General features: G+C 40.0%; 1 protein-coding gene across 4 annotated transcripts in view; it reads right to left on the reverse strand.

Annotated features, from left to right (window-relative positions):
• LOC135090826 (serine/threonine-protein phosphatase 6 regulatory ankyrin repeat subunit C-like) overlaps nt 1–25,459 on the reverse strand; it is a 203,516-nt gene that overhangs the window by 64,471 nt on the left and 113,586 nt on the right. For all 4 annotated transcript variants that reach the window (XM_063987912.1, XM_063987910.1, XM_063987911.1 and 1 more), the window contains 2 exons: nt 17,001–17,300; nt 11,616–11,735 (listed from right to left, as the gene is read on the reverse strand). In XM_063987912.1, the coding sequence (XP_063843982.1) occupies nt 11,616–11,735; nt 17,001–17,300 (420 nt within the window). The remainder of the gene's footprint in view (nt 1–11,615; nt 11,736–17,000; nt 17,301–25,459) is intronic.

Here is a 25,459-nt window from a genome sequence, read left to right on the forward strand (position 1 = left end):
CAATCCATTCAAGCAGAATAACGAACGAATTATAAAATATCAATGAATACAAGACTGATATAATTAAATACTATAACAACAGAAAATAAAGGAGACTGCCCCTCCAACTACCTCCTCCTTCAGGCTGCTTAATATGCTGTTTCTTTTTTTTTTTTTTTTTGTCCTACTCCTCCTTCAATATCCATCTCTGACCTGTGATTTCCTATGCTACACTGGTGTGCAAGCTTTCTTCTGCAGGGTATCTTAATCATCTCTTTTCTCCAGCAGCTACAGCTGCTCCCCAGTCTCCTGTTTCCTGTGTCTCCGTCGTCTTCTCGCTCCTCTGTCTTCACTTCTTCTCCATCCACTCTCACCTCTTCCCTCCTCACTGCACAGCCTGTTCCCTCAGTATCTTTTCCATTCAGTGCAAACATCAGTCACCATACCACAACATCCTTGCAACACTTGATGCAGCCACCAGTGACCATAGTCTCCTGGTGCAAAATCACGGTACCGCCAGGCAAAATATTTTCCAGGCAAACACTATTCTACACGGGCCGCCAGACAAATCTGACTCACTGGCCTTCTCAAATATCCTCTCGGGAGAACATATCAGCCTCATCTCTGGGTCTTCATTGCACATAACGACAATCCCACTTTCTCGCTCGTGGCTCCATGAGGCCTCCGTGCCACTTCCATAAAACTGATAAAACAAAAATTCCACTTCCTCTGTAAAACTAAGAGGTGCCATCTGGCTACTCTTAACAAAAAAACATAGTGCTTCCCAGGTGTGATACGACCAGGTTTAAGTCTCATTGTCAGATACAATACTACTATCACATTTCATGGCTCCTGCCAGCCCCTCAATGACACAGGTATCGCCACAGCGAGCTGATGGCTGCTCCTTTCCAGGACGCAGCAAAACCATCTCCGCACACGGAGGAAAACAAACACAAGTGACCATTACAAATCAAGAAACCTCTGCTCCAACATGAGGTCAGCCAACGTGTACCTCAGCTAGTCAATCCCACTGGTCCCTGATACCTTGTTCCTTCGAGGTATCAGACATTCATAATCCCATACACACGATGTTCGTGTCCAGCATCTGACAGTTAACAAGAACTTGGTCAACTAAACCCACAGGAACTCTGAGGATGATTCCCGAGTGATGAGCAACAAACTCTCTTTGGCAGCCTTACTTAGCGCTGCCTCCCTATACAACGTCGTAACACTCGCGTTAAATACATCATAATAACTTGCCCCGAGAAGAGGAATTTGGCGAGCAACATTACAAACAATCCCCACACCAGGGGAAACAACATGAGCCATAGCACAACGGAGAGGGGCCCCAGACAAGAGGTCGTCAAGCTTGCCAGCCTGACACACGCGGTTACACTCAACAAACTTGGCCACATTCGACCACCATAAGTGCGCCGAATGCTCCCGAGTCACCCCGACTCAGAAACGACCAAGCACCAGGCCGCTACATGTTTCTAGCACCCGTGCCTCCTTAAGTACGGATGACATATCAAAATGGAGCGACAAACCTCTGCCCTCCTCTCTCCTACGGCTATTCATAACATAGTTGCTCTCAGCAAACTCCCTGATCCTCAATCTCCTTGCAACCATTCCTGCCTTGACAATTAGTGGGGCAACTCATACATGAGGGACAGAACCCTCCTTTGCTACGCTGGCAGCTAGCAGCGGCTGCCAGCACGGGTGACTCACTGCGTGAGCAAACACCCACTGTATCTGGTCGTAGTAGGGGAGCAACCTGCTCCCCACCTCCGGTGCACCCCGACAAGGGAGGAATCTCCCGCCTCCCCAACAGTGTCAGGAGTCTCCCCGCTTTCGGCAGCGACCCCTGACATACCAGACACAACTGGCTTGGGCCCAAACTGAGTATCGGCGTCCACAGCCTCAACACCTGGTGGCAACTCCGCCTGTGTGTCACCTCCGAGAGGTTCCGCAAGTTGAGGCAACCATTATACAAACAACTCAAATCCAAGGCTCTAGCTTCACCCTCGGTAACACTCTCAACAAAGTCGTGCTTCCTGCAGTGGTTCTGCGGTTGTGCAGTTAGCCCCTGCACACTGACTCAGATGAGTTCGACTCTTACTCTCGCAAACCCTGGCCAGTAATGGGGCAGGCCTCTGGGCACTCTGCCACCACTGTAGCATCAATACCATTATTGTGTTCCTCTAGTAGTGTTCCTGACTTATTGCAGTCAACCCCAGGAGTTACAGATCCAGGATGATCCAGGATCCAGGATTACCTTAGAGCAAATAACACAACAAACAGCGTCAGCACTGTCAGCATCCTCCACATCCGGATCGGCGTCCGCGGATAGGAGCTGCACCCAGACTTTTCCACCTGCCAGGTCATTCCCTAGAAATAAATCGACAACAGATACTGGCAGGTTTTCTGCTAGTCCCACTCGCGCCTCTGCGGTCACTAGCGAGCATGAAAGTATAATCTCTGCCGTGGCGAAGCTCTCTGCGGCGCCAGTTCCCCAGCACTACACTGGCTGAGTGGAGACAACTCGCCTTCCAGTCACATTCCTTCATAGCAACTGCTGTGCCGCACTGTCCCACAAAACAGTGACACGATACGTAACCCCATCGATTTCAACACTGCCCTGACACAAGAAAGGGCGGCACCAGTCTAATTCATACCTCACAGAGGACGGTGAGGTATCAACAGACGATGGGGGTGGCCACGATGGTCTTTTCACTCTCACAACCACAGTCCAGACTTCATCACTCTGCTAGTCCCGGCCCTGAGACACAATCAAATCAACTAGCTTCTGGGGAGTCTTGGAAGCAAGGGCTGTTACTAATTTTGTGCAATTGTACTTAAAATGCTCAGTATTCTTGCAATAATGGCACATGAGCTGCATACTATAACAGGGAGTACTGTGTTGCATGCTCCCATACTGTCTAGGTCGCGGGCTGGGTGGAGACTTATTACTAACTGGACTTACTTGTCCCAACTTATTGCTGAACCCACTACTAAAGCGTGAACTGCCACACAAACTGCCACTAGCCACGCCACCAGACACAACATCACTGAGCCCGCCAGACGTACCACCAATCCAGTGTGGCACTGGATGGTGCACCAAAATATAGTCATTTGTCCACTTGGCTGCCTCCTTTAGGCTTTTGAACCTCTTCTCCCGGAGCAGAGGTGCGAACTCCTTCTCGGCTACATTAATAAACTGCTCCATTACCTTGAGTTCCTTTAACTTACGTTAAGAGGTGGCCTGCTCGCCAACAATCCACTCTTCAAATATCTCCTCCAGCGAGCACATTCAAGGTAGGAGTCACTGGTCCTCTTCTTTCCTCCATGGAACTGTAGCCCATAAGCTCTGGCTACAACTCAAAAGCTCTCAGGATGTCGGCCTTAAACTCATCTTAGTTTTCCAAATCTTCAACTGACATCCTATCATAAGCTTCCAATGCCCTTTAACATATTTTCCACTAGGCTAACCCATCTCTCCTGAGGCTAATCACTCCACTCCACGTAACCACTCTGTCACCTTCTTTTCATCGAACTCAGGAATCAACTTCAAACTCTTCACCATCTGGCTTTCGACAGTATCCTCCTTAACTCCTTCACCTCTATTCAAACCATGGTGTGAATTAATTATCTCCTTAATTATTTCTCCTCTCTTCATGCCATGAGGTGAATTAACATCTACTAGAGTCTTCTCCAACTCAAATATACCAATCTTTTCAGCCTCCTTCCTCTCATACATTCTCACCTTCTCCTCACCCTCCAGTACTCTCACCTCCCTCTCTGCTTCTAGTCTCCTGGCTTCTTTAGCCTTCTCAGTTTTCACTCTCCTTTTCTTGCCTTCTGCTTCTAACTGAAGCCATCTCATTTCTCTCTCCTTCTCAGTCTCCATTCTCTTAGCTTCTGTAGCCTCCTCTGCTTTCAACTCTACTCCTCATCTCCAATTTAGACCTCATCTCCTGAGATATACCTTCGGTTTGAGAAAAGTCACCAAGGATGCGGAGTATGTGTCCTCACACAGTAATAGGCTAAATCCACACTTCTACTTCCAGCAGAGACAGGTGACTCAGGTCGTGAGTCAATCCTGCTACCAACCTTGTCCTCTATGGCGTAAACTGAATGTGGGCACACAAATGACAAATAACTCTCACCCACGTGGCTAAGAAGTTACCAACTATCTTGGCGAGGTCGCCAATTTCTGTTACGACCACAAATTGAATGTGGGCACACAAATAACAAATAATTCTCTCCCACGTGGCTAAGAAACTACCAGCTATCTTGGCGAGGTCGCCAATTTTTGTTACGACCACAATTTCCAGCCCCTTCGCACAGCTGCCGTAACTAGACTAGCTTATCTGAGCCACCTCTTATGTGCACTCAGTACAGGGATATAGTACGGGTATACAGGGTCCTTGCGACTCCTGCACCATTTTCACAACTGGTCGTAACGCCAGGTCACACTAATGAGGTAGCTAGTCTTTTTTACCCATCCACAGACAAGGAAATAATACAAAAACTACAATCAGCTCCACCTGCTGGGCAAGAATCGCCAGCCATGTCTGGAAAGAAACAATTATAACGAGCAACGACACATATGACCGAGGTGTAAAACGCCGCTACACTGCCGCCCTCATATCGAATCTTCCCACTGCTCAATGATGTATTATAGCCTTAACCTTAAGTTTAATGTTAAGCCTCTCCCTAAACTCATTGTATATTTTCAGTATAATAACTGCTATATCAATAAACTGTTTATTATTATTATTATTATTATTATTATTATTATTATTATTATTATTATTAAAACACACACACACACACACCGCGCAGTGTAGTGGTTAGCACGCTCGGCTCACAAACAAGAAGTGCCGGATCCGAATCCCGGGGCGCTGCGAGGGAAATGGGCGAGCCTCAGTGTGTAGCCCCTGTTCACCTAGCAGCAAGTAAGTATGGGATGTAACCCGAGGGTTTGTGACTTCGCTGTTCCGGTGTGTGGTGTATCAGTGGTTTCCGTCCTTCCCGAAGATCGATCACTATTAGCTCTGAGTTCTTTCCGTAGGAAAACGGCTGCCTGGGTGACCAGCTGCAGAGGACCGTAAGTGAATCACACACACACACACACACACACACACACACACACACACACGATTGCGTGCGGTCCAGGGGCCGGATACTCAAAACTCTCTCTTAGCGCGTCTCTAAGGGACCTTCCACTACAATCGCCTTAAGGGCCATCTCTAAGGTCGATGCTCAAAACTCCCTTTAGCGTCTCATTATGGGTACATTTTGTATTATAATGGACACAGTTGTTCACCATAAATCTCTTCTCACTAGTGTTTAGTAATCTAGATAACATACCAGTCATGAAAAGAAAATTAAAAAGAAAATAATTCAAGGTAAATAAATCAAATTAGCCTACTAATATAAGTTAAATCATGAACTATTAGAGTTAAATAACTTACCTAAATGAAAATTTATCAAATTCATAAATAAGTGCATACAGCTTATCTCATGATTATGGCCATAAATTAGCTTTAGTTGATTAATAAGGAATATTTATATTAGAAACCTCACAAACAGAGGTGCATGCTACTCTACAGTCAGAAATTACTTTTATTAACCTTATCTACCTTTAAGATATTCATTATGCCAAATAAATTTCTTTCTAGATATTTTCTAGTCATTATTTGCTGATAATGTTAGTTTACATATATATATATATATATATATATATATATATATATATATATATATATATATATATATATATATATATATATATATATTTCCGTAGTGGGGTATGAGCTTACCCAATGTCATTTCATATGAGGGAAATGTTTAGGTTTATCCTATTGTTTTGCATAAAAATTATATTACCATTTCTTAGCGTAATACCAGTGCCTATCATGTCAAATCTCCACAGGTGTTAGGACTTACTTTCTATTCTCTTGTCTTTCCCTCCCAGTGTCACAATTGTTCCTAAATATATGATCTGTTGTTTTCTAAAGTGTAAATTTTTTACATGTCTCAGGGCCAAGTGAATCTCCATCTTCTGTTGAGCTTGTGATGGAGGAGGAAGGTGTAGTGGTCCACAGCCCTGCCACTCTCTCTTGGGGCTTCTCGTGTGCCTTCCCCTGAAATTTCCTCGGAGACACACACAGGGGATGGTGACACAGTTGAGGAACCTCAGCAGGAACCTCAATCACCACCAAGGTGACAGAGAATTCAAATGGAATAGCAGAGGTATAATGGAGGGTGGTAGCATTGCAGATGTTGCAAATGCAAACATACATCATTATTTTTTATATGAAAAGTGCAATTCTTTGGACTGGTTGAGCAACACTTGACTGCTTTAGCAACACATTTGATACTTTTGTTAGGCTGTGGCAGGCTAATCAAAATAACATTTAAGCAAGTTTCTTGTAGCCTTTTTATGTATATTTATAGATAAGTAGCTAAAATCAAGAGTTATTAATAATTAAAACTTAATTTTAATTTAAGTTAATAAGCATTAACTTTAGTCTTAAGAAATAGCCATTATCTATTTAAATATCTAATTGTAAGACATATTCTTATGATCTGATTTTGTAATTTTATTCATAATGTGATGGACATGTACCATACAGTGAAACAGGTGACACTTGCAAGTGGTATAATAAATTATACTTTTATTTAAGGATTGTACAGTTTTATCATTATAGTACTTTCTTAAGCTTTCTAGCAAACCATACATTCCTAGAAACACATTACCACCATATTTTCTTCAGAGATTGCAGTTTGGTCAAATAAATGAGTTATGTGTACTTCCAGGACACCTTGCAACACAGTTCATGATTAAATGTTCACTATCACAGATGTAGTGCTGGGAAATTAATTATGTATATTTCTACTTTTTTTCCTAGGCTAAGGCCCATGTAATGTGCGAGGATGACCAGAGTCTCAGTACCATGTGACTAACCCCCCCCCCTTCCCCTCCTCTCCTCAGTGTCCTTTTGTCCTTGCTTTCCCCCCCCCCCTCTCAGCGTCACTGTGTTGACCACTTCTATAACAAAATTTACCCCGTGAATAAACGTAATTTCTCTTGCTTGGCCAGGTTATAGAGGCGAATTTTTCACCTAATCCCAGAGAATGGGGAGCCCTTAATACGATAAAATTAATTCTATAATGGTAAGGTCTTAAACCAGCTCAAACAAATCCCAGATAATTACGCCGCGCCAATGAGGTTGACGAATCTGATAAGTCTTCTTTGCTTCGCCGTCCTGTTACCCCTGTTGCTACGCAAGCCGGGAAGAGATACCAGACTTTGACTAATTCCCCAATTGATTTCAAAAGTCCATTGAATTAAACTTCTTAAAGTAACAACTATAAAGTAAACAGTAACTTAATTATTCATATTTTTCATCCCTGAACTCACAACCTAGTCGCCCCCCCCCACTAAAAAACAAAATTATAACTCTTAATAAATTTCCCCATTGGAAACCTTTATCCTTAGTTTCCCGCCGTTTTCCTCACAAGCAAAGCCAGTCTCTCTCGGATTCTCCTCAGGTGAGCATGCAGTCTGATAATCTCCTCCTCCATTTCCTGTAATATTAAGTAAAGGTTTATTTAACAATAATTTTACTAAAGTCAGACCCTCTCGGATTCTCCTCAGACCCTCTCGGATTCTCCTCAGATATTCCTGTTGATAAACTGTTTTCTGAGTGGATAGATATTCGCATTTTTTCGTTCTTTTTTGTTGGTTTTCACCACGTGACTAGCGAAACCACCTGGTTCGAGATCACCGAGTGAGACTGTCCTCAGGTCTATACATACTTTTTGGGTATATATTTGTTATTTATTTATTTATTCTCTGGTCTCCCCCGCAATTCAGTAGTCGCGAAAATATCTCCATCGTAGTTTTTTTTATGTAATTGAAGAATACGCTACCATTTATTTTGTATTTCTGAATTCCTTTCTCTTTATTATTATTATTTCGGATTATTCCATTATTTATTAAAAATCATAAAAGTGTCAGTATTTGTATTTCTCTTAATCCAGTGATAGGATTTGTAATTATCGTCTGCCACAAGGGAACATCACACCCCTTAGAAGGCACTAAACAGACAACTTGACAATGAAAAGAATGGTGCCCTTTACTATTAATGTCAAAATTTTGGCTTGGTGTTTTTATAGCAATGTGTGTACCATCCCCAATCATTTTATAAAAAAAAAAACTTGCTTTTCTCCCAATTTTTCCCAGTACAGTTGTGTGTTGTTGTAGTCCACTGGTCATCTTAACCCTGTAGAGAGCTTGTGACATCAGCTGTTGCTCTTGAAATACTTGACTGGTGCAGACTCGCGGCATCACCAACACTTTGAAAACCACCACTTGCAAAGAATCTCAGGGCAATTAACACTTGGGTTGCAACGGACAGAACACGGACCATGCCAGTTGGTGGAGCAACATGTGGTTCTAGTTCCTGGGACAGCTGCACAATTTCTTCACGCAAAAGTCTAGGTAAATTTGCAGTTTCAACTAGTACTCCCTCCATGATCCCCGTAACCTACTGGACCACCGCCCCATAAAGTAAACTAACCTAGCATTTTGTAACCTAACTGGGGGAGGACTTTGCCTCTCCTGGACACCCCAAATAATCTAGCATTTTGTAACCTAAACGATAAGGCTTCGTTCCCCGCCCTGGACCCTTCATAAGATAAAATAACCTAAATAAAATAAACATTTAAAAAAAAAAAAAACATTTTGTAACCTAACCAAAGGGGGGGGGGCTTCATACCCACCCATCATCGGGTCCTACATAAGGTAAACTTGTCATTATCTTCTGACAAAGTAAAATGGGGCTACAAATGCTCCAAACAGTGAGATGTAGAATCTGCTAAGGGCTGTAGTTACGTGTGGTGTGTTGGTTGAAACTGCAATAAAACCGAAGTGTATAAATGTTCATCACAGAAGTGTAGAACATCCAGAGGGTCTGTATTCCTTCTTTAGCACCTTAGACCAAGGTCAAGTTCTTCCATCACAAGGAACTTCATCCTGCCAAAACGGCTCGACCGCCGAAGAGTCACAAGTTTCCAGCGGAGCCTTCTGTATATATACATACATATATATATATATATATATATATATATATATATATATATATATATATATATATATATATATATATATATATATATATATATATATATATATATATAACTATCCCCTCTTCTTCAATGACACTCAACTGTCCCCCTCTTCTACACTGAACATCCTTGGTCTGTCCTTTACTTATAATCTGAACTGGAAACTTCACATCTCATCTCTAGCTAAAACAGCCTCTATGAAGTTAGGTGTTCTGAGACGTCTCCGCCAGTTTTTCTCACACCCCCAGCTGCTAACTCTGTACAAGGGCCTTATCCGTCCATGTATGGAGTATGCTTCACATGTCTGGGGGGGTTCCACTCATACTGATCTTCTAGACAGGGTGGAATCAAAAGCTTTTCATCTCATCAACTCCTCTCCTCTAACTGACTGTCTTCAGCCTCTCTCTCACCGCCGCAATGTTGCATATCTAGCTGTCTTCTACCGCTATTTTCATGCTAACTGCTCTTCTGATCTTGCTAACTGCATGCCTCCCCTCCTTCCGCGGCCTCGCTGCACAAGACTTACTCCTTTCTCTCACCCCTATTCTGTCCACCTCTCTAACGCAAGAGTTAACCAGTATTCTCAGTCATTCATCCCTTTCTCTGGTAAACTCTGGAACTCCCTGCCTGCTTCTGTATTTCCACCTTCCTATGACTTGAATTCCTTCAAGAGCGAGGTTTCAAGACACTTATCCACCAATTTTTGATCACTGCTTTGACCCTTTTATGGGACTGGCATTTTAGTGTGCATTTTTTTTATTAGATTTTTGTTGCCCTTGGCCAGTGTCCTTCCTACATAAAAAAAAAAAAATATATATATATATATATATATATATATATATATATATATATATATATATATATATATATATATATATATATATATATATATATATATATATATTGAAACAATACGCAGAAATTTTATTTCATTATTATTATTATTATTATTATTATTATTATTATTATTATTATTATCATTATTATTATTATTATCATTATTATCATTATTATTATTACTATGTTGTGATTAGGCATATATATATATATATATATATATATATATATATATATATATATATATATATATATATATATATATATATATATATATATATAGGCTTAGCGTCTATAACTTCTAGCATAGTTTGTATTTTGATTTCCAATAGTCAAAAGGAGCCCTCCACTGTAAGATAGTTTGCGTTCATGTGTTGGTGTCATAGGAGCTGAGGTGGTTCTCAATAAGTCAATCAATAAGTCAATCGCTTCTTCTCCTTAAGAGTTTTGCTTTTATCTGTTTATTTATTTTCAATATTCCTTTAACCCTTTCAATGCGTCGGGTCTGAAATGTAACCAATAAAAGAATGCAGCATTTACCGTGCATATATGCTTTACAACATAAGATTCCGCAGCGATATTGCCTTCTCATATATATATATATATATATATATATATATATATATATATATATATATATATATATATATATATATATATATATATATATATATATATATATATATATATATATATATATACTGCCAGAATTTATTATTTTTTTTAAACACACTGAGAAGACAACCAAAGTGGCATTACCCTATGTCACTCTCAGGATCATGGGGAACTGACCCCCTACCAAATTTCATCACAATAAGCTCATAAATGTAAGTTATGTTCACGATTCATAATATCGGTAAATTGATGAAACGTACCTGAAAGATGAATTTGTTGGAGACCTCTGTATCACAGAAAAATTCGACCATATACTGAAATCATTATTAGGCTGATGAGGTTCAACTCCAAGCTGACAAAGAATGCTGCATTTACATCTCTCCCCACCATAAAAAAAAAAAAAATCCATGCTAACAATGAATGCTTGGCGCCATCATCAAAAATGGGTTACGGTATACCTGACGCCACCATCAAGAACTGGGTTACGGTGACAGATTTGCCTGAATATCTAACGGTTTTGTGTTGGAAGTACTTAAGACAGCCTATATCGTTCTCTGGATCAAGGCAGACCTCCCCGCAAAATTTTATCACAATCAGTTGAAAGTTGTTTTCCGTGAAAAGCTGACACACAGACAGACAGACAGACAGACAGTGTGTTTTATGTAAATATATATATATATATATATATATATATATATATATATATATATATATATATATATATATATATATATATATATATATATATATATATATATATATATATATATATATATGCGCGCGCGCGCGCGCGCGCGCGTGTGTGTGTGTGTGTGTGTGTGTGTGTGTGTGTGTGTGTGTGTGTGTGTGTAAGAGAACCACTGATCAAGGTAAATAAAAAAAATAATAATAATGTTAAAAGGCCGACTTGAGTATCAGTTCCCAAAGTGAAGTCAAATGTGCGTGTGCCTATGTGTATGTCAGGTACTACTTATGAATACTTCCACCGATTATTTTTTCCTGTCATGCGTAAAAAGGCAATACCAAAAGTATAATTTCGTACTCACCGAACTTGTGTCGAATAATTTGTTTTGCTCTTGGCCGCTGTGAGAGATGTGAGGAATACCGATGGCAGTGGCTCCGGTTTCTTTCCAGTTTTCAGTTTTCCCTTCCGCCGAGAGATTTTGCTGGTATGAAAATAAAATAATTAACTTAATAAAACTCACTCAGTCAAATGTCTCTCTTTTTTAACACTCTTATCACTTCCGATATTTTTGTTTATGAAAGGAACTCTGGCCGAGGGGAAAAAATAAAAAAAAATAAATAAATAAAAAAATGATAATAAATAAATAAATAAATAAATAAAGCCCTCTGGAGTTACCAGACCCTAAAAGGTATATTAAAAAGAATTGTCTAAAATTATGAGAAGCCTTCCCTTGAAAGTACTGAAAGAAGGAAATACAGGAGAAGGCAGGGAGTTTCAGAGATGAAAGATTGAAAATACAAGTTAACCCTTGCATTTGGGGAGTGGATACAATAGGAATGAGAGGGAGTTGAAGGCCTTGTGGAGCGAAAGAGTGAAAAGGGGGGAGAAATACAGGTGGCAAGATCAGAAGAGCAGTTAGCGTAAAGCAGAGGTTTTCAAACTATTTATTATGACGGCACACTAAGAAATAACTAATATTTTTGCGGCACACCTGCCTTTTCATATATATATATATATATATATATATATATATATATATATATATATATATATATATATATATATATATATATATATATATATATATATATATATATATATATATATATATATATATATATATATATATATATATATATATATATATATATATATATATATATAATTAGTCACCCATGATAAATATAAATTACAATTTACAATAGTTTCATTATATTATGTACACAAATATCCCACCCGTATTTTCGCGGCACACTAAGGAGATAATGGCGGCACAATAGTGTGCCACGGCACACACTTTGAGAATCACTGGCGTAAAGCCTTACAGCGAAGAGAGGCTGAAGACAGAGGAGAGGATGATAGAAAGATATATATATATATATATATATATATATATATATATATATATATATATATATATATATATATATATATATATATATATATATATGTGTGTGTGTGTGTGTGTGTGTGTATATGTGTGTATGTCATGGAACAAAATAGCAATTAGGAAAAAAAAAAAGAGAGAAGACAATACCATCCAAATAATAATAATCCCATGAAATATTTTTTTTATAGCCTAAAAGAATGGTCATGAATAAATAGAAAAAAAAAAAAACTTTCTTCGTTATATAAACCAAATTTTGTATATACTTTTGGAATCAGTAAAACTTCAGAACAAGAAAATTAAATGAAATTGTAGGCCATAAATCGCTAAATTAATTGTTGATATTTGCGGATGGTGCGGAGTAATATCTCTTGGTTTACAAGGCAACTGGAAAATAACCCTATTCCCGGATTCTCCTGGGCTCGTCACATGAAAAATACCAATCACAAAACATTGTAGGTTAAAAGAAAATATGCCAAAACTGATAATATTATGTATTTTGAGAGAAATTAATATTTAGATCCAAAAATTATTTATAGACAGTGCTAGAATCCAGGAGTACGTGGGACCATTAGCAAAAATGTTCAAGAATAATTTGTGAATATAGAAGGGATCTAAACTATTAGGGATATTGCAAAATTATGTCTCTTAATATAGGCGGAGGACTATTTTTTTGGGGGGGATGTACAACGGTCTATATAAACCTGGACGCGAAAATTCGGCGTCAGAGCCTAACTGACATCGTTGTTCACAGTACGTTCATGAAGATAGTTTAAAGGTGGTTCATATGAAAATAACCATTTTTATATCTATATGTATTGATTATTTGTATGAGTGCCGAACTGACATCGTTATCCACAGAGAGAAGGATGTAAAATTCCATTGGCAATTTTTTTTTTTTTTTTGGGGGGGTACACAAAACATCTACCTTTCCTTCTTGCTGGAAGTTTGCCTACATTCAGTCTGTCCCTAAAAAAGGGTGACTGTTCTAATCCCTCAGACTACCCTCCTATTGCTTTAATTTCCTGCCCATTTAAAGTTTTTGAATCTATTCTCAACAGGAAGATTCTTAAACATTTATCACTTCACAACCTTCTATCTGATCGCCAGTATAGATTCCGTCAAGGCCGCTCTACTGGTGATCTTCTGGCATTCCTTACTGAGTCTTGGTCATCTTCTTTTTAGAGATTTTGGTGAAACTTTTGCTGTTGGCTTAAACATATCAAAAGTTTTTGATAGAGTCTGGCACAAAGCTTTGATTTTCATACTACCCTCCTACGGCTTGTATCTTCTCTCTATAATTTCACCTTAAGTTTCCTTTCTGACCGTTCTGTTGCTGCTGTGGTAGACGGTCACTGTTCTTCTTTTAAATCTATTAATAGTGGTGTTCCTCATGGTTCTGTCCTGTCACCGCCCCTCTTCCTATTATCTATCGATGATCTTCTAAACCAAACTACTTATCCTATCCACTCTTACGCTGATGATACGACCCTGCACTTTTCCATGTCTTTTCACAGACGTCCAGCTCTTCAGGAAGTAAACATTTCACGCAGGGAAGCTACAGAACGCCTGACTTCTGATCTCTCAAAAATTTATGATTGGGGCAGAGCAAACTTGGTATTGTTCAGTGCCTCAAAAACTCACTAACCTCCATCTATCAGCTCGACACAACCTTCCAGACAAGTATCCCTTCTTCAGTGGCACCGAACTGGCCCCCTCTTCTACATTGAACATCCTCGATCTGTCCATTTCTCTTATAATCAAAAATGGAAATATCACATCTTATCTCTAGCTAAAACAGCTTCTATGAAGTTAGGTGTTCTGAGACGTCTCCGCCAGCTTCTCTCACCCTCCCACCTGCTAACTCTTTACAAGGGCCTTATCCATCCATGTATGGAGTATGCTTCACATGTGTGTGGGGGTTCCACTCATACCGCTCTTTTAGACAGGGTGGAATCAAAAGCTTTTCTTCTCATTAACTCATCTCCTCTAACTGACAGTCTTCAGCCTCTTTCTCATCACCGCAATGCTGCATCTCTTGCTATCTTCTACCGCTATTTTCATGCTAACTGCTCTTCTGATCTTGCTAACTGCATGCCTCCCCTCCTTCCGCAACATCGCTGCACAAGACTTTCTTTTTTCTCTCACCTCTATTAATGCAAGAGTTACCAGTATTCTCAGTCATTCATCCCTTTCTCTGGTAAACTCTGGAAATCCCTGCCTGCTTCTGTATTTCCACCTTCCTTTGACTTAAATTTCTTCAAGAAAGAGGTTTCAAGACACTTATCGTTCAATTTTTAACCACCGCTTCGAACCCTATTCGGGTACCAGCATCTCAGTGGGCTTTTTTTTTTTGTTGTTGTTTTACTAGATTTTTGTTGCCCTTGGTCGGTGTCTCTCCTACATAAAAAAGAAGAAAAAAAAAACAACCAGTGCAAACGGACCGCGATATTTACTAACAAATTGGTGAGTTAAGTGACACACAGCTTCACATGTCTTCTGGGGATGTGGGGTTTCACTCATACCGCCCTTCTAGACAGAGTGGAATCAAAAGTTATTCGTCTCATCAACTCCTCTCCTCTAACCGACTGTCTTCAGCCTCTTTCTCATCGCCGCAATGTTGCATCTCTTGCTATCTTCTACCGCTATTTTCATGCTAACTGCTTTTCTGATCTTGCTGCACAAGACTTTCTTCTTTCTCTCACCCGTGTTCTGGCCACCTCTCTAATGCTAACTCAATCGTTCATACATTTCTCTGATAAACTCTGGAAATCCCTGCCTGCTTCTGTATTTCTACCTTCCTTGAAGAAGTACAATTATATTTCAATTTTTGGCTACCACTACCACTATTCGGGGACCGGCATCTCAGTGGGCCTTTTCTTTTTTCTGGGGGGGAATTTTTTTTGACCTTGGCCGATGTCCCTCCTACATAATAAAAAAAAAATAATAAAAATAGATAAATAAATAAATAAATAAATAAAATAAATAAATAAATAAATAAATAAATAAATAAATAAATAAAATAATAACAATAATAAAATAATATAAAAATACGATGTCATAATCGTCGGTGACTTAAATTCACCAGTGACGAAGTGGTGTGAGTCAATCATCTCACACCACGGATACGATCTATGTATTAATTTGAAAGAAAGTTTATTTACTCAGCTTGTACAAAACCCGACTCGCGGTAAACACGTACTCGATCTCCTGCTTTCTACGAAAGACGAAATAGTAGAAAATATGAATGTCAGCGAAGATTTCAGTAACAGCGACCACTGCGCAATCACCTTCGTTATAAATTTCTTGGTTAGCGACTCAAATCAAAGTCCCTACTACAGAAAAGCAAATTTCTGTAAACTCAGATCAGTGTTCAAAGAAACTGACTGGAGTCACTTACGTACCACATCAAATATTAGTGCACAATGGATAATTTTTACTGATAAATATTTAAAAACTGTACAAGAATGCGTGCCTATGAAAAGTCGCTGCCCCATTCAAAATGTTTATCCTAAGTGGTGGAATAAACAAACTGGTGAATGCCTGCGCGTGAAGAGAGAGATGACCATGACAAATTAAGTAATAACGAAGACCGCAGTAGATTCATAGTTAAGATATAAAGCAAAGAAAGTAATCAAACAGAGCAAGAAGTCCACCAAATTATATGTTGCGAATCAGAAGGAATTTTATCATATATGCGAGTAAAAAGCTCCCCCACTTTCTTCACTACGACGGCTGAGATCTTTATTCCTCTGGTAGCTCGGGGGCGCTGCCTTCGCTCGGGGGCCAGCATGTCCATTGAGGTGGACCGTCCTCTAGTATAGAGTCCTCGCTACGGCAAATCAAGACGTCTGAGTAATTTCAGAGACCAAATAGTGTAAACACCAAGTGACTTTTGGCCCAAATGTGTCCATGTTCAAAATGTCCCCATTCCCAATCATCCCAGTATACCATAAGCTACTTCTATAATACCTCAGACTAGAAAAAAAAATAAAAAATCCCAACAGCTTGATGTAGACCAAAACCGACATAAGTCGAAATTCTTAGAATTTTAAATAATTACATTATAGAAACTGTACACAGACATTGAGATATAATCTACGAGGAGGTGAATGCCTCTTAGCTATTTAGATATGATCCATACCCTTTTCAAACAATAATAATGATAGATTTGGTTTACATTTATTTATTATATATATATATATATATATATATATATATATATATATATATATATATATATATATATATATATATATATATATATATATATATATATATATATATATATATATATATATATATATATATATATATATATATATATAAATCTTGGCAGAATGTCCTTAAAACACATACCTGGACACAATGATGGCGCTGCAGAACCTCGATCACCCTGTCATGTTCCTCCTGATGTGCCAGGTCTTCAGGTGTAAGGCCGTGAAAATTTATAACATGAGGATGTTGTCCACTGTCTAGCAGTGCATGAACCACGGTATGATGTCCACGGTAAGCGGCCCAATGTAAGAATGTCATGCAGTACTTGTCCACGCTGTAGGTAATATGGCCACATATCTCTTTAGCAAATGTGTGGTCGTTCTTGAAAATTCTTGCTATATTATCATAATATTTTGATTCATGGTGTTTTTGCATGATCCGCTGTTAAGACAAGAAAAAAAAAAATATTATAATGTAAGATAAGATGTGGCATTGATAGGATTTTGTAGCTAAAAGGTTAATGTGTAATAATGGAAAGGCCTAAACAAATAATTGGTAATGTGTTGTTGAGATAAAAAGGGAAACTAAAAATTCGACGCGCATACAAATACTGTAGTCGAGCGCGCGTGCGCACTCACACACACACACACACACACACACACACACACACACACACACACACACACACACACGGGAAGGGGGTGAAATGAATAAATTGTATTATTCTTTTTTTTTTTTTATGTAGGAAGGATACTGGCCAAAGGCAACAAAAATCTAATAAAAAAAAAATGCCCACTGAAATGCCAGTCCCTTAAAAGGGACTGGCAGTGGTCAAAGGGACCTTAAAAGGGACTAGCAGTGGTCAAAAATTGGTGGATAAGTGTCTTGAAACCTCCCTCTTGAAGGAATTCAAGTCATAGGAAGGTGGAAATACAGAAGCAGGCAAGGAGTTCCAGAGTTTACCAGAGAAAGGGATGAATGATTGAGAATACTGGTTAACTCTTGCGTTAGAGAGGTGGACAGAATAGGGGTGAGACAAAGAAGAAAGTCTTGTGCAGCGAGGCCGCGGAAGGAGGGGAGGCATGCAGTTAGCAAGATCAGAAGAGCAGTTGGCATGAAAATAGCGGTAGAAGACAGCTAAATATGCAACATTGCGGCGGTGAGAGAGGGGCTGAAGACAGTCAGTTAGAGGAGAGGAGTTGATAAGACGAAAAGCTTTTGATTCCACCCTGTCTAGAACAGCAGTATGAGTGGAACCCCCCCAGACATGTGAAGCATACTCCATACATGGACGGATAAGGCCCTTGTACAGAGTTAGCAGCTGGGGGGGTGAGAAAAACTGGCGGAGACGTCTCAGAACACCTAACTTCATAGAAGCTGTTGTAGCTAGAGATGAGATGTGAAGTATCCAGTTCAGATTATAAGTAAAGGACAGACCGAGGATGTTCAGTGTAGAAGAGGGGGACAGTTGAGTGTCATTGAAGAAGAGGGGATAGTTGTCTGGAAGATTGTGTCGAGTTGATAGATGGAGGAATTGAGTTTTTGAGGCATTGAACAATAGTAAGTTTGCTCTGCCCCAATCAGAAATTTTAGAAAGATCAGAAGTCAGGCGTTCTGTGGCTTCCCTGCGTGATATGTTTACCTCCTGAAGGGTTGGACGTCTATGAAAAGACGTGGAAAAGTGCAGGGTGGTATCATCAGCATAGGAGTGGATAGGACAAGAAGTTTGGTTTAGAAGATCAGTAATGAATAATAAGAAGAGAGTGGGTGACAGGACAGAACCCTGAAGAACACCACTGTTAATAGATTTAGGAGAAGAACAGTGACCGTCTACCACAGCAGCAATAGAACGGTCAGAAAGGAAACTTGAGATGAAGTTACGGAGATAAGGATAGAAACCGTAGGAGGGTAGTTTTGAAATCAAAGCTTTGTGCCAGACTCTATCAAAGGCTTTTGATATGTCCAAGGCAACAGCAAAAGTTTCACCAAAGTCTCTAAAAGAGGATGACCAAGACTCAGTAAGGAAAGCCAGAAGATCACCAGTAGAGCGGCCTTGATGGAACCCATACTGGCAATCAGATAGAAGGTTGTGAGGTGATAGATGTTTAAGAATCTTCCTGTTGAGGATAGATTCAAAAATTTAGATAAGCAGGAAATTAAAGCAATAGGAGGGTAGTCTGAGGGATTAGAGCGGTCACCCTTTTTAGGAACAGGTTGAATGTAGGCAAACTTCCAGCAAGAAGGAAAGGTAGATGTTGACAGACAGAGCTGAAAGAGTTTGACTAGGCAAGGTGCAAGCACGGAGGCACAGTTTCGGAGAACAATAGGAGGGACCCCATCAGGTCCATAAGCCTTCCGAGGGTTTAGGCCAGCGAGGGCATGGAAAACATCATTATGAAGAATTTTAATACGTGGCATGAAGTAGTCAGAGGGTGGAGGAGAGGGAGGAACAAGCCCAGAATCGTCCAAGGTAGAGTTTTTAGCAAAGGTTTGAGCAAAGAGTTCAGCTTTAGAAATAGATGTGATAACAGTGGTGCCATTTGGTTGAAGTAGAGGAGGGAAAGAAGAAGAAGCAAAGTTATTGGAGATATTTTTGGCTAGATGCCAGAAATCACGAGGGGAGTTAGATCTTGAAAGGTTTTGACATTTTCTGTTAATGAAGGAGTTTTTGGCTAGTTGGAGAACAGACTTGGCATGGTTCCGGGCAAAAATATAAAGTGCATGAGATTCTGGTGAAGGAAGGCTTAAGTACCTTTTGTGGGCCACCTCTCTATCATGTATAGCACGAGAACAAGCTGTGTTAAACCAAGGTTTAGAAGGTTTAGGACGAGAAAAAGAGTGAGGAATGTACGCCTCCATGCCAGACACTATCACCTCTGTTATGCGCTCAGCACACAAAGACAGGTCTCTGACACGGAAGCAGTAGTCATTCCAAGGAAAATCAGCAAAATACCTTCTCAGGTCCCCCCAACTAGCAGAGGCAAAACGCCAGAGGCACCTTCGCTTAGGGGGATCCTGAGGAGGGATTGGAGTGATAGGACAAGATAAAGATATGAGATTGTGATCGGAGGAGCCCAACGGAGAAGAAAGGGTGACAGCATAAGCAGAAGGATTAGAGGTCAGGAAAAGGTCAAGAATGTTGGGCGTATCTCCAAGACGGTCAGGAATACGAGTAGGGTGTTGCACCAATTGCTCTAGGTCATGGAGGGTAGCAAAGTTGTAGGCTAGTTCACCAGGATGGTCAGTGAAGGGAGAGGAAAGCCAAAGCTGGTGGTGAACATTGAAATCTCCAAGAATGGAGATCTCTGCAAAAGGGAAGAGGGTCAGAATGTGCTCCACTTTGGAAGTTAAGTAGTCAAAGAATTTCTTATAGTCAGAGGAGTTAGGAGAGAGGTATACAGCACAGATAAATTTAGTATGAGAATGACTCTGTAGTCGTAGCCAGATGGTGGAAAACTCGGAAGATTCAAGAGCGTGGGCACGAGAGCAGGTTAAGTCATTGCGCACATAAACGCAGCATCCAGCTTTGGATCGAAAATGAGGATAGAGAAAGTAGGAGGGAACAGAAAAGGGGCTACTGTCAGTTGCCTGAGACACCTGAGTTTCAGTGAGGAAAAGAAGATGAGGTTTAGAAGAGGAGAGGTGGTGTTCTACAGATTGAAAATTAGATCTTAGACCGCGAATGTTGCAGAAGTTAATGAAGAAAAAGTTGAGGGGGGTGTCAAGACACTTAGGGTCGTCGACGGAAAAGCAGTCCGACCTGGGGACATTTATGGTCCCCTCCCCAGATGGGGACTCCGAGGCTGGTGTAGGAGTCGCCATGATTTTAAATTTTTTTGAGTGAAGGGTGTGTGTGTTATTAGGTGCTTGTAGTTTTGTGTGAAGGAAGAGAGTTGTCTTTAGAGGGCAGGCTGTGACTACCCCCTTGTGTTGTGAGACAGATTCAGATAGTTTATTGACCACAGGAAAAAAAAAAAAAATTATACAATTTAAAATACATACAGTTCTGGTCCAAAATACAGTAACTTCTCTTAATAGCACTATGCGAATGATATACATTAAAACTTTTATAACACATTTAAAACACAAATCCAATAGTAAAAATAAGTAAAACACATAAAATAATCCTTAAAGATGGGGCAGGAATCCAGCAAACATCACACTACGGGGGTAACATCTTAAGACTTGGAGATGCATACATAACTTTATCACTTAAACAACGCTAATAATTTATGCACTATAAAACACACATTATCATAATCAGTTCTGTCTACCAACAATTGATGAACAGTTGTGACATTATATGTTAATCTAAGGGTCAAAGACAAGGGACAAGTCTCGATGACATGTGTCTCGGTTTGCACGAGGCCGCAGGGACACAGCCTCTCCTCCATGGGAAGGCGACCACGTCCCCGACGGTTCCAGCGACCTGTTTCTACCGCCAGGGAATGAGCACTGAGACGAAGTCTTGTCCATGACACACGCTCTATCTCGTTCACTCTAGTACTTCTTGTGTATATATCATGTACTATTAGATTCGGGTTAATTTGTTTATAAAAGGTCAACCTATTTGACAACGAATTCCTAATATTAAGTCTCATTCTGTGCTTGGCATCTTCCACATCGTTAAAATCATTTATAGTCATATCTGTGATATACCTAGACACTTGATCGTTGTAATTTAACACTAACCTCAGTACGTGCATCAACGGGTCATCAACTATATCGTTTCTTTCTGTCCACACTTTATGAAAATATTTCCTTTGTTTTTTCTTAACAAGCGCTTTAAGTGAGGGTAAACCTAATTCCACCATGCAAATGTCATTATTAGTAGTTATTCTCACACCTAATAATTCCTTTATGCACCATTTGTATAGTTTCTCTATAGGTTTTAAGTCACAGCTGAGCCACGATTCGCATCCATATAGCACCGAAGTAGTAACACAAGCATCAAAAACTTTTCTCTTAATATATAATGGTACATCATTATTCCTATTGATAAAAGATATAAATTTTAAAACATGACACATCTTTTTGTTTGCATGAAGCTTTACAGCTGTTGAGGCTAATCCGTCATCAGTGAAGGGACTACCTAAATATATATAGCTAGTACAGTAACTTACTCGCATATCCTGACACAATATCATTTCTTTATCTTCAGTATTACCATTTACCACCATAAATTTTGTTTTGTCATTATTAACCACCATACCGTGTGAGCTACAAAAATCATGTAGAATCTCTATTTTCCTTATCATTCCTTCTCTAGTTGTTGACAATAATACAGTGTCGTCCATCATCACTAATATGTGCAAACATGACAGAAAGCCGTCTAAAGGACATCTTTGTTTGATCATTTGAATCATTACATTGACATATATACTAAAAAGCACACAGGATGTAGGGGAACCCTGCCGCACACCCACACTAGTGGCAATTAATGCAGTTCCTATAATACTGTTAGTATACTTGTACATACCAGCTAACGCTAACAGCATTATCACCCCACATCCCATTTGCTTCAGACATGTAAATAAATCAATCCTAGGGACACAATCATAGGCTCGTCTAAAATCGACAAACGTTATAAATAATTTAAATTTCTTTCTTCTGGCAACATCCATCAACAATCTAAGTGTTAGTAAATGTTCAGTACATCCTCGGCCCGCCTGGCTGCCTGCCTGTTCTCGGTGTGGTGCAAACCACTGGGTGAGTCGTGCACACAACACCATATCATACAGTTTAGCCACGCTGTTGATTACATTAATAGGTCTATAATTACTTGGTGGTAGCTTTGAACCACGTTTGAATATCACAAACATCTTAGCATTAATCCAACTGTCAGGGTATGAACCACTCATGAATACTGAGTTGAATAATGTGGCAATGAACAATATCCAGGATGCAGGCAACCATTTAAACAAAACAGGAGGTATGCCATCAGGGCCACTAGCTTTATTAGACCTTAATCGCTTTATTTGGGTGTCTACCTCGTTAGTCGTAATAGGTTCATCTAATACAGGAATAGTAATTTGTGAGTGTAGATCGTTCAGGTCAGGGTATACAGTGTTTGGAGGATTAAATATATCTTCAAAATACGTTTTAAATGTGTCGTCACTTGGCTTAGTGTTTTCATTAAAAGCAGTGTCCGTCAGTTCACCTCGCCAATTAATAGCACTCCATAGTTTGGCATCATCATTTTCCTGTATCATTGTGTGCCACCTGTCACTGCCGTGTCCAACCTGCACCACTCTCTCCTCACGGTGGTCATGCCCATTACTATCACGCGCACACCTGTACAGTACTTCTGACAGATTCGATGCAGTTACATTGACATCATCGCGTATCTGCATTTCTAAGTCAACTTCGGTAATATTTGACATAAATAAAGTTTGATTGATATTGTTAGACATTAAAGGTGGCTTTACAAGTGACTGCCTAGCAGTCAGTAGGTGATTACATTCGGCTCCGTGTTTACCCAGGTCACCTGCCCGGGCTGCCACGCTATCCAGACAAGGGGAGGGAGGTTGTAATGACATGACTACTGGTGCGTGATCAGATGGCAAATTTTCACCATCTATTACCTCAAAATGCTTTACATACTTAACCAAGTTCTCCGATATGATGCAAGTATCTAACTCTGATATCCACTCCCCTTCTCTCTTAAACGTCTTCTTACTCGTGAAGTGTGCATCACTTGTTTTCATATTATTAACAACCAACAACTGCTCGTCTACACATATACCCAACATAGCTGCAGCATTATCATTTGGTGTGGTCACAGGGTCAGGTAGGTTTGGGTATGAGTACTGGTGATAGCCCAAGGCTGCAGGAAGGTCATTTACCGATACTCCCAGACGACAATTAAGATCACCGATTATAAAGCATCCATTATTACATTCATTGCACTTCACTTTTTCTTGAATATTACTTAATTGTGTATAACTGAAATAAACTGAGTCAGAAGGAGGTACATAACAAGCTCCGAACAGCACACCAGGTACACACTTTAACTTAAACCATACCTGGTCACCTGTACTCACATCCATGTCATATACAAGACTGTTTAAATGATTACGTATCAATACACATGTTCCACCTCTTTTATAATGCTCTTTATCAAAACTCACATATGCTGTGTAACCTGGAAAGAAAACAGGCAAATTAGTCTTAATCTCGTTCAAACATATAATGTCATATCTACATAATAGTGACTCCACATTACATTACTCTTTTCTATTTTTGTCCTTATCGAGTTAATATTCCATGACATAACTTTTATATTTTCCTGTGGTCGAGTTAAAAAGGATGTGGCCGCCACCTGTCGATCTCCACACCATCCCTGTACAACACTCTCTCCCTGTAGTCGAGCCGGATGTTACAACCTTCGTTTGTCGGCTTCCTCTTCTACGTCCTTTAATCTTTTCCATTCTCTTCGCACTTCCGGGTGAGAGTCTTTCTTCACATAGATTTTCTTGTATGGCTCGTGCATGTTCTTCAAGGTGGCTGCTTTCTCCAGGACACTATCCCGTAGATACTTGGAGTCTACCTTAACAAGCAGGGGGCGTGGCCTGTTACCTGCCTGTTGTTGTCCTAGCCGTCTGTGTGACCGTACCATCACCTCCGGGCCAGCTGACACAGCATTCATCACATTCTGTATCTTGTCATCTTCTGTCGTAGCTCCATCAAGTGACACCTGTTCGTCCGGTACTCCAAACATTACCAAATTTGTTTCCTGCTTCTGTTGGTCCACTTGCTCCATAAATAACTGGTGTTGCATTATTATAGCCGACTGCTTCTCAACTATATCATTCAATTCCTTAATTTTAGTCTTGGTCTCGTTTTCAGCTTCCGTCATCTTGCTGCGTAAATCAGTGAGTTCTTCCAAGATCCTGTTCAGTTTCTGGTCCTGTCTCTCCATGAGTGTTGCATCATCATTGCCTGCTGATAAGATGGCATCGATGAGTTCAGCCTTTGTTATATTATTAAACTGGTGTTTTTGTAACTTCTTGAGGTCGTAAATAGATTTACCAGCCATGGTAGTCGATGTACGAGTTATTCAGATAATCTTGAAAAAAACAGGTCAGTTGGCACCCACAGGTGTGTTGCCATGGAGACGGGAACGCTGCCGCTACTGCGCATGCGCAAACCGCTCCTGCATCGACGATAGGGGGTCTTGGCCAAGCTGCCAGTATTTTCTTAGTCTATTTTTTTTTCTATGTCCCCGTAACCTCTACTCCAAACAATGCTTCCAAGATGGTCTTACGAAGTTCACGTAGCGTTGTGCATGGTGTGGTGACTGTGATGGGTCACAAACTGCTAAAAATCCCCGTGAGAATGGCAAAGCTTCCTCGGGTTTGTTTACTGGTCCACCATCTTCTAGACACAAAGGGAAACGTTCAGTGAGGTCACAGCTGGGTTTAATGATAAGTTCACAGCACCCCCTGAACAGTGCTTTAGACCTCACTGGGAGTAAATATCGTTTCGGCAGGTGTCTACTGCCTCCTCCTCTATAATTGTTTTGAGTTCTCGCATTTTTGTTGTGTATTCGTTATACGTTTCCTGTAGCGGATTGTGTTATATGGGGAGGGTGGAATAAG

Source organism: Scylla paramamosain, chromosome 36 (genome assembly GCF_035594125.1).
Source record: "Scylla paramamosain isolate STU-SP2022 chromosome 36, ASM3559412v1, whole genome shotgun sequence".
NCBI classification, from domain to species: Eukaryota; Metazoa; Arthropoda; class Malacostraca; order Decapoda; family Portunidae; genus Scylla; species Scylla paramamosain.